This window comes from Zingiber officinale, chromosome 6A, assembly GCF_018446385.1.
Source record: "Zingiber officinale cultivar Zhangliang chromosome 6A, Zo_v1.1, whole genome shotgun sequence".
Lineage (NCBI taxonomy): Eukaryota > Viridiplantae > Streptophyta > Magnoliopsida > Zingiberales > Zingiberaceae > Zingiber > Zingiber officinale.
Window position 1 is genome coordinate 53,131,929 of NC_055997.1, and position 14,449 is coordinate 53,146,377.

Here is a 14,449-nt window from a genome sequence, read left to right on the forward strand (position 1 = left end):
CTAAGGTAACGAATCTACCTTTTTTTAACACCAAGGTGTTATAATATACCATTAATACAACACATTATGGTTGCTCTAATAGACTAAATCTTAAATAGTAAGTTATCCTGTTGATGCTCCTTGACTTGTATAAATATGCCACCTTAAACACAGGCCAACATGATTAATCATTACCCAACATTATATCAAAATATAGCATGTATTACAACAGACAACCAAACAGTTTTTCAATTCTTTACGGAAGATTTAAGCTTGCATTGTTCAAGGCCAGCTAGCTAAAGAGAAATAAACTGCAGAAATAAACTGCAGAATAAAGCATGAGTTACAACTGGGAGAAAACACTTTCTCAACTCTTCTTTACAGCAGAATTAAGCTTGCATTGTTCAAGGCGATTGAGCTCGCCCAAGAGATAAAAACTTCCGCAAATTGAAAAACAATTCTCTTTCTGCAAGGAGAACAAGGTTCCATGGCAATTGTAGTTTCAGTGCTAGAAGCTATTGTAAAAAAATACAGAATTTTGTCAATATCAACAAAAATCAAACTCTTATGTATAAGAACCTCAAACCTAGAGAAGTATTCAAAGTCCTGTTTTATATGAAGGATATGATAGAACAGTGTTTAATTCATCGAGCATTCTCTACCATCTTCATCATGAAGGATATGATAGAACAAAGAGGAGTTTAATTCAAAGAACATTGTCTACCATCTTCATGGGCCACAGTAGAGACCTAGACAGCTGGATTCTTCACGGGTGATATGCAGATAACGACATTATGCACAATGGTCATGGACAATATGTTCACTTCTTTTTCTTATCATTTCCATCAAGAAGAAAAGGAGCTGCAGGTATGCTGAACCACCATTCTCTAAATCTTCTCATAAATTTCTCAGAGCTCACCCTTCGTGGAGGAGAATTCCGAGTAAATATTTCCAGGAATGCCATTATGAGTAAAAACTTAATAGGCAAAAAAGCTACTGCAAATGCCAGTAAAACCAGAACCAATATAGCTCTATCTGTTGCCTGCCCAGAAGAATCAAACAAGAAAACAGACACCAATTTAGTAATTAAAGTGCATGCACAAATAGAGGGAAATGACTACAAGATCAGTGAAAAAACTCCTAAAGGTAAGCAGATTGACAGTCAAGGGAGATTCACTTGCAGAATTTATATATATGTACATGATTACACTATTCACGTTTTATACAGTTCATCCACCAGGCACTACAATAATAACTGCTCTTTCGTGTTTATTTTTGTAATAATTCCTAAATCATGTTAAATTATTTTGATAACATTATGCCTTATAATGCAATCCATATCTTTCACCTTTTCCTGTAGGCAGGGATTAAAGAATCAAAAACTACTAAACCAAAAATAATCTTTCAAATTCCCAAGTACCAATCATTTACAAAAACATGAAGAATATGAAGCAAGAGAAAATTTACACAGTTATTCCTACTTAAGTTACTTGATTAACCTTCCAAAGAAAATTTAATTGCTTAGTCCCACTTAAGATACTTGATTAAACTTCCAATTTGCTTGGGATTCATTAATGATACATTTTTGACCTTATGCAACAATGATTAAAACACGATTAACTTCGCTTTTTTTACAATGGTGCACAGTGCATCCAGCCTCTTCTTAGGGTTGGAAAGGTTTGAATCCATGGACTACTGACATGGATGTACATACTAATTTTAAAGTTCCCTATCTTATTGAATAGTTATGAATAGTCACCCTGATGCGTTTTGTACTGTGTCGAGAGAAAAATTAGAATTTCCTCCTCAAGGAACCCTAGGTAGCTCCTTCGTTTACATAAATATTACAATAAACCTCTTACCTATTCTATATTTGCATAGTAATCCATATTGCTTCCCTCAAATTGATTCAAATATAAAAAACAATTTGTTGCAAATATATTCAACTAATACAACCTATGATACTCATCTAGAGGAGAAACTAGAGAAGTGCGCAGAATGAGAATGACATAAAAATTCTTAGAGTGATCTAAAGCCTATGGAATAACACGTGGTGAGAAGAGAGAATATATCCGTCTTGAAATGTCCATGTAATGACATGCAAAGAGAAGTACAAATTTATCTTAACACTAAAAGAGAGATGAGGTCCACAGAATGACACATGCAGAGAAGTAGGGCACATTGGCTTAAGATCTGCGAATGACACAGAAAGAAGGCAAGGCAGCTTGACATGCACGTAATGATACACACGTAGGGGCTCAGCCATTAATAATAACGTGTTGAATGAACTCACACGGGGATTGCTGAGAGATGATGGTGATGCACATGCAAAATGAACTTGCACGGAAAGAGGGAAACTCACACGTGCAAAGATCATAAATCCAGATCAACCACCTCACATGCACTCAGTTGACCCTATTTTATGCTATGTGAAGATGCATTTAGAGAGCTGCAGACGCATGTGGAGGTGGATGAATGGATGTGCATGGGTGGCTGGGGCAGGGGAGGCATCAGGACCATGAAGATCCAAATGCTCCTTTAGTTACTGATTTAAAGAGAGGACTAGAAACGGTGATCCAATGCACAGGCGGAGGGGCACAAGGCATTTCGAAAATCTGACAAAAAAAATTGGCGCATTGGAGCATACATGGGCGTGTGAGGCTCGAGTTGCATGAAGCATATGTTGGACAAATACACGTGGGTGGAGAAGAAGCACATACAAGGGGGGAGGTGGACCAATATAAAGATGCATGCACAATCATGCACAAGCAAAGGTCAAGCAATGCATGAAGGCAAAGAGAAACTGACACAGACATGGGCGGATGGTCATGCACAAGTGAAGGATAAGTGGGTTGGAGTGTACTAGTGGAGGTCAAGTGGTGCTATAGGGTGTCACAATATGAAGGAGCACATAGGCAGGGGGGTCATAAGTGGCATTGGACGTGGACAACACAAAGAAGATTGTGGAGAGCAAAGGGAGGAAGCTCAGATACCATGTTGAGGGAAAAATTAGAACTTCCACTTCAAGGAAGCCTAGGTAGCCCCCTCTACCTTTATATAGATATTATTGATCAATAGGAATATTACAATAATAGATATTACACAGTTGCATAATCCTCCATAGCATAATAATTTGTTGATGACAGCATCCAAGTGTGTTGAATATGAAAACAAATAACAAATGTAACTAAGGTGTGAAAAATCAAAACCTGGGAAGGAACAGCCAGTAGCAGTGCTCGTAATTTCAAAAGAATAATATTTCCATCCTGGACCAGCTCTTCAAGTTGAGAGATGGCATTCTGAACTGCCAATATCTGTTCCATTGTGGTCATTGAAGGTGGAACCTTAACCTTGAGCTGATCAATTGGCTTTCCTTGATTACTTATTCGAGTAAGCAGCATGAAGATGGCGAGAAATAAAAGTAACATAACAACAGCATATCCAAGCCATTCCCTGCAATCAAACAGTCAACTTTGTAGCAATAACTCTTGTTAGCTTCTTAATCTAATCGCAATGTAGCTTCAACTTTGTAATATTTCAAAAAAGCTTTTGGCCTAGAAACATTGAGTAGAAGAAAAACCAAATGTATGAAGAGACTTGCGGCACTTAAATAACAGAAAACATACATTAGAGAACTGTTAGAGCAACAGAAAACATACATTAAGTAATTATGTGAAATAGATCTATTAATATTCTCAGTGCTTTTGTACATCACAATAGCATACTGTGAGAACAAGATTTCATACGATCAAAGCATCAAAGGTCCTTTCAAAATGGAAACAGTACAATAATTGACAGAAACCATGTTCTACGTTTCAACTCTTTCTCAAAAAAAAAAAAGTAAAGCAAGAGTTTCAAACCAGTCAAAGTGTGTCTATCCTAAGAAATCAATAAATATAGCAACTTGCATTCCTGTAAACCTTGCTTCTTTCTAACACTAACTTAAGAACCAAGAAACAAACACAAGCCGTACAGCTCTGCTTGGTTCAAGAATGTGCATATGGATAGGGATTTAGTCTCTAATGACATCACAATTAAACAAATCCTGGCTTAAGGAATCTGACCTGAGGTGCTTGCTTTTTAATATTACCTGTATCTTCTTTTTCCTTAACATGTTACCCTTCAACGTGTGGGTTACAGGTGTTGTCATCGACTCTTTACATTCTACTTACGATATTTAGCCATATTCTAATGACCGCGACCACTCCATTTTTCATAAAATAGATGATTGCTCAAAAGAGAGAATTGGTTATGCTAGAGAATGTTTGAGGCAAGTGCAGAGAAAACTATGCCTGAACAACCTTGTAACTCACTAAATTATAACCTTGATATCACTGTCAAATTATAACTGGAAATTCAGTAAAAATAGTGGTTGCAATTTTTTGGCAGAATCGCACAAATTGCACAAATTGCAACTTTCTCAACATTCAACGGTGCCAAAATAGACTGTAATGCCAATAGCTCAGAGAAACTTCTAACCTAGCAATGAGAGTGATTATGTTTTTATATTACTACCTATCTTCCATAATAATGTGAGTTGTCTTGAAGAATTTCAAAAGTTAATTATGTGGTTCAAAGTGATATTTTAAGGACAATGGAGGACGTTGATTTGAAACCTGTCCTTGAAGATGTTGGTCCTCAGATGTTAAGATCACTTCTGCTGCTAGGTCTGTGGAAAATAATGGAAATTTCAACTTATTGTGTGAAGTCAAGATTGAAACTGCAGTGGACATGAATGAAGAGTCCAATCAATTTGAATTTGATGATGGGAATTCTATCACTAGAGAGGATGATCCTACTATAACTTCACTCTTCCATTAGAGTGAGGAGGTGGTGAAAAAGAACGGAAAATAGGAGGAATATGAAAGATGAAGAGGGACAGGAAGTGGGAAACCACCTGATCAAGGCAAGAATTTAATAGAAGATACAAGAAGCAAGAGATATTTTGTCATTGCATATTGGCAAAGTGAATATATTATGGCTGTTGCAACAACAAAATATCATAGAGGTTTATTTGCAACCTGATTCTTATACTGCATGTTACTTAGTAGATTATGACGATTTCTTGGAAGAGTAAAGGAACTGCTAGCACAGACTTATAACTATGAACTTGCAGCAGCAAGTTAGTGTTCTGGTGACATTTTCATCCATGGTGATTTTAAAAGGGAAACAAAATGAAATGAGACCCTTATTTTCGTTATTGTCAAAAGAGTGATCCATTTAAAAAAAATAATACTAAAAGAGCACCCCATTGTATTTTTCATCCCAAAAATGTCATGTTCCAGCGTTGTAGCAGTTTTGCCCAAAACTACTATACATAGAGCAAAATTGCCCAACTTGGTCCAAATTACTACATAAGAAATACTGTTCAGAATATCCTTATACAATTTAGTCAAAATTACTTGAACTTGGTCAAGATCTTCTATACTGTCGTCACAGTTTCGATTAAACTTGCTACACAAAGTACTATAACATGTAGTAATTTTGGTCAAAATTGCTACAAAGTGCAGTAGTTTTGGCCAAAGCTACTACAAAATATAGCATTTTTTATCTAAGCTGCCACAAATAATTTTGGTCAAATTGTTCCACGTTTAATTTTGGCCAAAGTTGCTACCCATTATAGCAATTTTGACAAAACTACTACAATAATGTGCTAGAACAACAGCACTTTTGGATGAAAAATAGGAAGAGTGCCCCTTTTATATATATATATATATATTTTTTTTTTCCTTCAAAATGGACTGCCCCTTTTGATGAAAATAAAAATAAGGGATGTCCTTTTGATTTTGCACAATAAAAATAAATAGAAAATGAGCAAGGCTGTATTTCTCTATTTTCCATTTGCAAAAACTTTTGAAGTCTAGGTCTTGAATGGGTATATAGATGGAGATATAACATGCACATACCAAAGTATATAGCAAATGAATAATTCTACAAGCATATTAAATGATGGAATATTCATTTTGTTGCTTGAATTCCTTTCTTAAAAACGGTATAATTTTCTACCCTTTTCTTCATCCTTGCTTTTTCCAATTAAAATGGATTGTATAATGTGTTAGGCTAAGGTGTTCTATGCCTAATAGATTTACATGAATAAGCTCGGTGATTGGTGATTCATTATGTCAATATCTTATCAAGATATACCGTGCCAAAAGATATTATTTAGGGATGCAATAGGCTTTGAGCTAGGCTCACATTTTAAGTATCTCTAAGTCATGATGCCTGTGAGAGGAAATGTTGAAGAAAGAATGGTCCATGCCCATTAGTCCCACAAAGAAAAGTACAATGGTCCATTCTATGTACTAAAAAGATGTCTCACTCTTCAAAGATGGTCATGATGGAATCAATGTTTCCAATAGTGACGAATAGCGCGCTACGATCAACGATTGTCTCGAATAGCCGATGTTATTCAGGACAACAGCGTCGATAGCGCACATAGCGTGTGCTATCGTGACCTAGCAGCCCATAGCGGGCGCTATGGTTGATTATGTTGGATCGGATGAGTGCGATAGGGGGGGGTGTGAATATCGCGCTTTTAAAATTTTTTTTTTACTTTAAAAACAAAGTCGTGCAGCGGAAAAGTAGAGAACAGATTCGGTTACTTGGTTCGGAGCTTAGGTCGACTCCTACTCCAAGGCCCGCGATCCTTGACCGCACCGATGGGCAATCCACTAAGTCTCTTCTTTCCGAAAACCTCGGAAAGAAGCAGTGCGTACAAAAGATGAGTAAGATAGTAACAGCCAACTATCTTACTTGAGTTAATTACAATGCAAGCTTATAATAAAAATATACCGACAATTTGATTTAGGATGCAGATTGGTCGGCACTTCTGGATGGAGTAGCTTGCAAGTTGTAGAGCAGTAGCATGATCAGCAGAAGCTTCCATAGAGATGAATTTCAAACCAAAACAGTGTTACTCAACCCTGGACCTCGAACTCTCTTTTATAAGAACCGTCGACGTTCAGTTGATCGATCCCTGGGTTCGGTCGACCGAACCCGCTCCCTTCCTTCTGTGCTGGGATTCGTTGAGATTTGATCTTCGAGCATTAACTGATCTTTAATGGTTCGGTCGACCGATAACCTTGTTCGGTCGACCGAATGGTGAACTTCCCTTCTCGCCGAGATTCGCACTTAATCCTCCATTAATGCTTTTACTGTTCGGTCGACCGAACCTCATTTTCGATCGACCGATCATGCTGTGATACCATGTTTGTGAGCCTGATCTGTTTTGCCAAATTTGCCTGTTCGGTTGACTGAACTTTTGTTCGATCGACTGATAAAATGTCTTTTTCGGTCGACTAAACCTCCTGTTCAGTCGACCTAACCCTTGGTCAAATGAAGGTTTTTGAGTGCTGGTCGCGTGGCCACTGACAGAGCCTGATTCTGAGTTCTGAGTCAAAAGTTATGACCATTTAAAGTTCAAGGGGTCATTTGATTCTGCAACACAAAGTTAGTTCGATATAACAATAATATTCCTGCAAAACAAAGTTAGCACAGTTATAATACATGAGTAGAAAAATGCATGAGTATAATAGTTAGGACTGTCTTGATCTCAACTTGGAAACCTTCCCAGTTTCTTCAGTTGGATCAGCGACCTTAGGTTGTTCCCTTCAAGAACCCGACCTCACTGTCGCTCCTCCAGTTATTTACCTCAACCTACCTGCCAAACGTTGGGTCCTCCAGACCTGTTTAGACTTTACTGTCTGGCCGTGACTAGGGCTTTCCCGATTGAGTAAATAGCCTACACACTTAGACAAATCATCAGATCATAACAAGACTTAATTTGAACCTTTGACAACATCAAAACTCAGGTTTGATTCTAGCGCATCTTACACCAACAGATTACAAAATAACTAGGGTAGAGGCAAGGAGGCAGAGGCGAACAGAATCGTGACCTTCGAGAAGGTAGGGCAGAGGCGACAAGCGATCGGCTAGCGGCGACCGGCAACAAGGGACGACCTTCCTTTTCGGTTTTCTTCGTTTGGTGTTTCCTTTTCGTTTTTCATTTCTTGAAGGAGAAAAAGCAATCGCGATTTCCAGTAGCTAAAGCCAGGCATCTGGATCGATCACTGCAAATAGAAAGGATCGGATCGATCGATCCAGATGCCCTAGATTGATTCCGAATTTTTTTCTAATTAATTAATTATTTGTTCTGATTTTTTTCTTTTGTTTTTCTAGGATTTTAATTATATATTTGGAATTTGCAATGTCTACGAATTTGTCAAAAAAAAGATAAAAAAGATATTGGTTGGAAGTATTGTTATCAAACGGAGGGGGAAAAATCTATTCGGTGCAAATTTTGTCATCATATATCGAATGGAGGGATTACTTGCTTAAAGGAACATTTAGCTCAAACTCATGAAGAGGTTGCACCTTGTGTTAGTGTTCCGGATGATATTAAGCAAGAAATTAGAGAATCACTTGACGAAATTAGAGCATCTAAAAGCAAACAAACTGAATTGTTACGAGAGATTGGTGAGGGTCCCAGAGTATGAGTACGCAATCATCAAAAGTTGGAAGTGTAAGTGGAAATTCAATTGGATGTTCTGGTAGTGGTGAATCAAAAAGTAAAGGTACTCTTCATAGGTTTGTTCGTTCGAAACCTAGACAAACAATCCTAAATTCGGCATACAAAAAAGATTTGCTTGTTGATGTGAAGCATAGAGTTAGTCATTTTATTTACTCTGTTGCACTTCCGTTTAATGTTGTGAATGATCCTTATTGGTTGCCTATGGTTGAAGGTATTGCGGAATATGGAAGAGGGTTCAAGCCTCCTTCAATGCATGAGTTAAGAACTTGGATACTTAAGGCTAAGGTTGATGGCATCAACCTAATATATGAGGAGCATAAAAAGGCATGGAAAAAATATAGATGCACTATGTCTGATGGTTGGACGGAAGGAAAGAATAGAAGTTTGATCAATTTTTTAGTGAATAATCCCGCCTAACACTTTCTTTTTGAAATTTATTGATACATTAGCTTCTGTTAAAAATGGGGAATTGATCTTTAAATATCTTGATGATGTTGTTGATGAGGTGGGAGAGAAAAATGTGATTCAAATTGTCAAGGATAATGCTTCAAATTGCATTAAGGCGGGAAAAAAAATTATAGAGACTAGACACGGAATTTGGTGGACACCTTGTGCAGCGCATTACACTAATCTAATGTTGGAGGATATTGCAAAGTTGAAGATTTTTTTTTGACACAGTTGAGCATGCTAAGATGGTTGTGAAGTTCCTTTATGATCATGGGACTATACTTTCTTTGATGAGAAAGTACACAAATGGTAAAGAAATTCTCCGTTCTACTGTTACTCGCTTTGCTACTTCATTTCTCACTCTTCAAAGTATAAGGTTAAAAGACCACTTGAACAAATGCTTGCTTCGAAGATTGGGTTAGTTCACTACTATCTCAAACAACTCAAGGGAAGATCGTGAAGAGAATTGTTGTTAATGATCCCTTTTAGCCACATGTTGCATTTTGTGTTAAGAGTGTTGTTCCTCTTGTAAGTGTGTTAAGGAAAGTTGATTCGGAGGAGAGATCAGCCATGGGATATATTTATGAACTTATGGATAAGGCAAAAGAGACAATAAAATTTAATTGTGGGGGAGTTGACAGAAAATCCAAACTCATTTGGAAAAAAAAATGATTCACGATGGACTCCACAACTTCATCCTCTATGCGCGGTCAGGTACTATTTGAACCCGCAATTGCATTATGAAGAAAGATTTTCTAATTGTGATGAAGTTAGAGATGGATTGTATGCTCGTCTAAAAGCGGACATCCAATTGGACTCGTATAACAAACCTAAAGGAGAATTCAGAAATCAAATAGCAAAACAAGCAAGAATGTTGCGGGTAAAATTTACTTATTGTAACCGTTTAAAATTATACTAGCATTCTTATTTTAAAATTATATATACATTCCTGTAATTTTCTTTATGTTATTAGCCTCATGGTAGGAACATTTTGGAAGTAAGACATCCGAGCTTACTACGTTTGCAATTCGAGTGCTTGGTCTCACTTGTAGTGCTTCGGGATGTGAAAGAAATTGGAGCACTTTTGAATCGGTGAATATTCTAAGTTTCTAACTCTACTTGAATTTTAATTGTTTTATAATTTTCATATCATTGTTTAATTTTTTATATATGTTTTCTTCTTTGTAATATTAGATTCATACAAAAAAAAGAAATAGTCTTGAACATGTGAAGTTGAATGCGTTAGTGTTTGTGAAATATAACTTCAAGCTTAGAGAGAGAAGCATTAGGACGAGAGACAAGATTGATCTCATCGTAGTTGATGAAATTGATTCGGATGATGAATGGATAACTGAAAAAGAAGGTCCCGTCCTCCCTGTAACTACTAAATGGCTTGAAGATGATGAATTATTTGAAAGTGGTACTATTGTGAGTGTGTCGTCGGCTCTCTTTGAAAGTCTTTTCGACTCAAATAAGCAAGTCGAAGATGTTGAGGATATAGTTGAAGTTCCTCCTACAAATTAAAAAAAAAAAAAGTTGTTGAAAATTCAAGTAAGCATATGCAAATTATTTACTTATATCTACTTCACCTATAATTGATTCTTAAATGTCGTATCTCTTATATAATAGGTGGAAGCAAAAACAAAAAAACAAGGTTGAGTCTTGCTGATGTGGAAGATAATCATCTTGATGCTGAAAATTATGATAGAGTAATTCCAACAACTTTTGAAAGTGGAAATTTTCTAACCATAGATACTATTGATGATGATAGTGATACAGACTTGGATGATACCGATTATTTGTAGGTTACGTTGTTCTAATTATAAGACTTTTTCAATTGTTGTTCTTGGATATTTTGACATGTAATGAATTATTATGATTAATTTTAGGTTATGTTATTTTTATTTTACTTATATAAGTATATTTTATTTTTTTAAATTTAAAAATTGGCGTGCACGAAAAGCTTGCACAATGCCCTTCGCTATTTACGCTACGGATAACAAGACAAAAACGCTATGAACCAACGCTATGCGATTTAAAACACTAGTTGGGATAGAATGGACTCTAGTCTGATTCATAATAGCGGAATTTTTTGAATCCTAATCACAAATCACTCTTATGTAGTTACTTGAAATTACATCAATACATGAATTTTTAACATGCTGAAATAAATTAATATTCCATAAATTCTAAACCCGCAGGTAAATTGTACAATAAGAGCATTGTAGATATTCAACAAAAATTATTTAGTAACTTAGCTTGATTAATTTTTTACCCATGTCATAAGTGTAGTCCTTTTATCATTTTTGTGCTCCCTTGACAAATAAGTCTCATAGTTTCACTAATTTTTTTTTATGATAACCTTTTCTCATTAAGGCAGAGGAAGATGAAATAACAAAATGGATCCCCACAATGAGGACACCAATTACAATGGAAAAGAAATATGGGAGTCATAATATTTGTTTTAATTGGATAATTTCATGCATATGAAGATAATTTGCTGACACTTTTCTGAATGAAAAGAATTAAATTTCTCAATGTTCATCCATTGAATAAATAATAGCCCGAGTTTTCTCATGTGGAATAAATTTAGCTGACAGAATGGAATATTCATCACTAAGCTAAAAGAACGCTATCCTGCCAAGAAGAGTATGCTGCATACTATGACAACAAAAGGCCGTGAGTCTGAGTATTTAGTCTGCTACATGATTTCTGTCCTGCCATTAAACTCTATGTCAAGCTATATTGTTAGCTGCAGATAATAATGATCCATATCTAGCGTTATGAGCTCTCAGTCCTAAATATTTATTCCCATATAAATCCCATAAAGTGAGAATCTTCATGGAATATAATTTTTAGAAAGTTCATATTATGTCCCTCAAAAGAATAGTTATTCCTAATTCCATATTATCAAACGTAAGCAGGAAACAACCATTGGTCCTTCGTGAAGCATATTTTTGCAGAAATATGAGATCTATATGTATAAAATGCCACTAAAATATATTGATGGTAACAAGCTGATCATAACAAAAATTAAATTCAGATTGGAGTAAACTATCTAACAACTTTCAGTAACAAGTAAAATTACTAAAACAACACCTGAAAATGATGAAACAAGATAAGGAACAGAAAACTATGGACTTGATAGGTTCATCCCACGAAGCCATAGAAATAAGGAAATCTCCCAGTTGGAGCATAGGTCGAAGGAGCTTCTGCAAAATTAAAGAAATCAAATAAGGAAGAAATTAGCAGTGACCGCTCCTTCAATGATGCATAAAAAAACTCCTTATGAAATGCATGTTATGGACTGAGCCCATACAACAAAAGAGAATCTGGAGCCCATCAAATATAAGAGATACACGCACGGCAGATTTAGAAAGGATGGTGCAAATCAAGAGAAGCAGATTTAGAAAGGATGGTGCAAACCAAGAAAATTGATTTAGCTATAATTATTTATAGTAATTAATTTTATTTGAGTCACGTATTTTTTATTTTAAGTAGAATTGAGTCTAGTATCTTTTTATTTTTAATAAGAATAAAACATGTCTTATTCAGGGGTTGTCTTATTCCTTCATTGAGAAGGAACGTCCTAGTTGTATTTAAATGGTTGAAATAATGCAAGAAAAATTATCATTGAGTTTTACAAAAGAAAGAAATTAAATCCATAGATCGAGAGGTTCTTTAATTTCCTCGAGCCTCAAATCCCTCCTACCACCATAGGCCGTCAAGGTCGTAAAACCAATAAGACGAAGGTTGATCCTGCCGACCAACCGGTAAACCGTCCCATTACACGATCCATAGCCAAGGGTCTCAACAAATTGGTATCAGAGCCCGTCATAATGGGTGACTCACAAGCACTTCAACAACGTTTTGATGCGTTTCTCAAAATCTACCAGGAGGATAAAACTTCCAATGAAAAATGGCAGCAGCTCATCCATGCTCAACTAGAGGAATTGTCGAAAAGCTTTTCTAATCTACACTCGCACAACAACCATCAAGGTGAAGAAAGCAGCAATCATGTCGATCCACAAATGCACCGCTCGAAAGGGTATCATGGTCATGAGGAGGGATCCTCATATATACCACGATATTCGAAACTGGATTTCCCACGTTATGATGGTGAGTCTGATCCTTTAGGATGGCTCAATCGATGCGACCATTTTTTTCTCCATCAACGCACTTTGGAGGAAGAAAAGGTGGGCCTAGCCTCGTTCCATCTTGAGGGAGATGGTCAACTATGGTTCATCAAACTCGAACGTGATCAACCTCATATTCAATGGGAGGAATTCAAATATCAGTGTAATTTGAGGTTTGGGCCACCTATTCGCAACAACAAATTGGGCGAGCTTGCAAAACTTCAACAATCAGGATCCGTGGAAGAGTACCAGCGAAAGTTCGAACAATTGGCGGCACGAGCGAGTTCCTTAACCTCAGAACAAGAAGTGCAAATATTCATTAGTGGCCTCCAAGATCATATTGCTGTAGAAGTCGAGCTTCACCACCCAGAAGATCTCATTTCGGCTATGAGTTTTGCTCGTCTTTATGAACACTGCTCCAAACGATCTGAATCAACGGTCACACCGTGGCGCACCCCCGTCCTGCCATCGAAGCAACCATTTATCAAACGATTAAATCGAACGGAAATGGAAGAACGGCGTGCCAAGGGCCTTTGTTTTAATTGCGACGAACTTTACATTCCCGGTCACCGTTGCAAACATCTTTTTTGGCTTGAGGGATTAGAAGATTATGATGAACAGAACCACGTCAAGGATGTTGAAATTTCCCTCAATGTGATCACTGGCACCCATGCTCCTCAAACCATGCGGATTCAAGGACGAATTAACCACACCCCTTGCTGGTCCTCATCAACTCGGGAAGTACTCATTGCTTTTTAAATTCAGCACTTGCATCAATCTTGGGCTTATCTATTGATAAAAGTCTAGCGCTCTAGTTGGTAGTAGCTAATGGGCGACGACTACAATGTCTTGGGGTATGCCGCAATGTATTAATCTATTTGGGTGATCACAAATTTAATGTAGAATTCTTCATTCTACCATTGGGGGACATTGGAGCAGTGTTGGGAGTCAACTGACTTCGCACCCTTTGTCCCATCCTTTGGGATTTCTCCCAGATGTGCATGAGTTTTCAACATACCGGCAACACCATTTATTTACAAGGATCGAGTGCTACTCTAACAATAGAAGTGGTCTCTCTCACAACAACTACCCTTCCAAAAGTTCATGAAAAACAACTACGACATATTTTGGAAAAGTATACTGCAATTTTTGAGAAACCCAACGGCCTTCCACCTTTTTGTAAGTGCTACCACAAAATTTTACTTGAACAAAGGTACCAATCGTATCGTGGTGCGTTCTTATAGATATCCCCATGCTCAAAAAGATAAAATCGAGCGTCAATTCAATGACATGATTGCCAAGGGCCTGATTAGACAAAGTACATCTCCTTTCTCTTCGCCAGTTTTACTGGTAAAAA

At 36.8% G+C, this 14,449-nt stretch overlaps 1 protein-coding gene across 1 annotated transcript in view; it reads right to left on the reverse strand.

The window, feature by feature from the left end:
* Positions 1–318: 318 nt before the first annotated feature.
* Positions 319–14,449, reverse strand: part of LOC121996366 — a 39,294-nt gene continuing 25,163 nt past the window's right edge. Inside the window, exons 7-9 of the mRNA XM_042550316.1 lie at positions 12,056–12,168; positions 3,189–3,432; positions 319–1,021 (exon numbers count right to left, since the gene is read on the reverse strand). Coding sequence (XP_042406250.1) covers positions 800–1,021; positions 3,189–3,432; positions 12,056–12,168 — 579 coding nt within the window. The 3' untranslated portion in view covers positions 319–799. The remainder of the gene's footprint in view (positions 1,022–3,188; positions 3,433–12,055; positions 12,169–14,449) is intronic.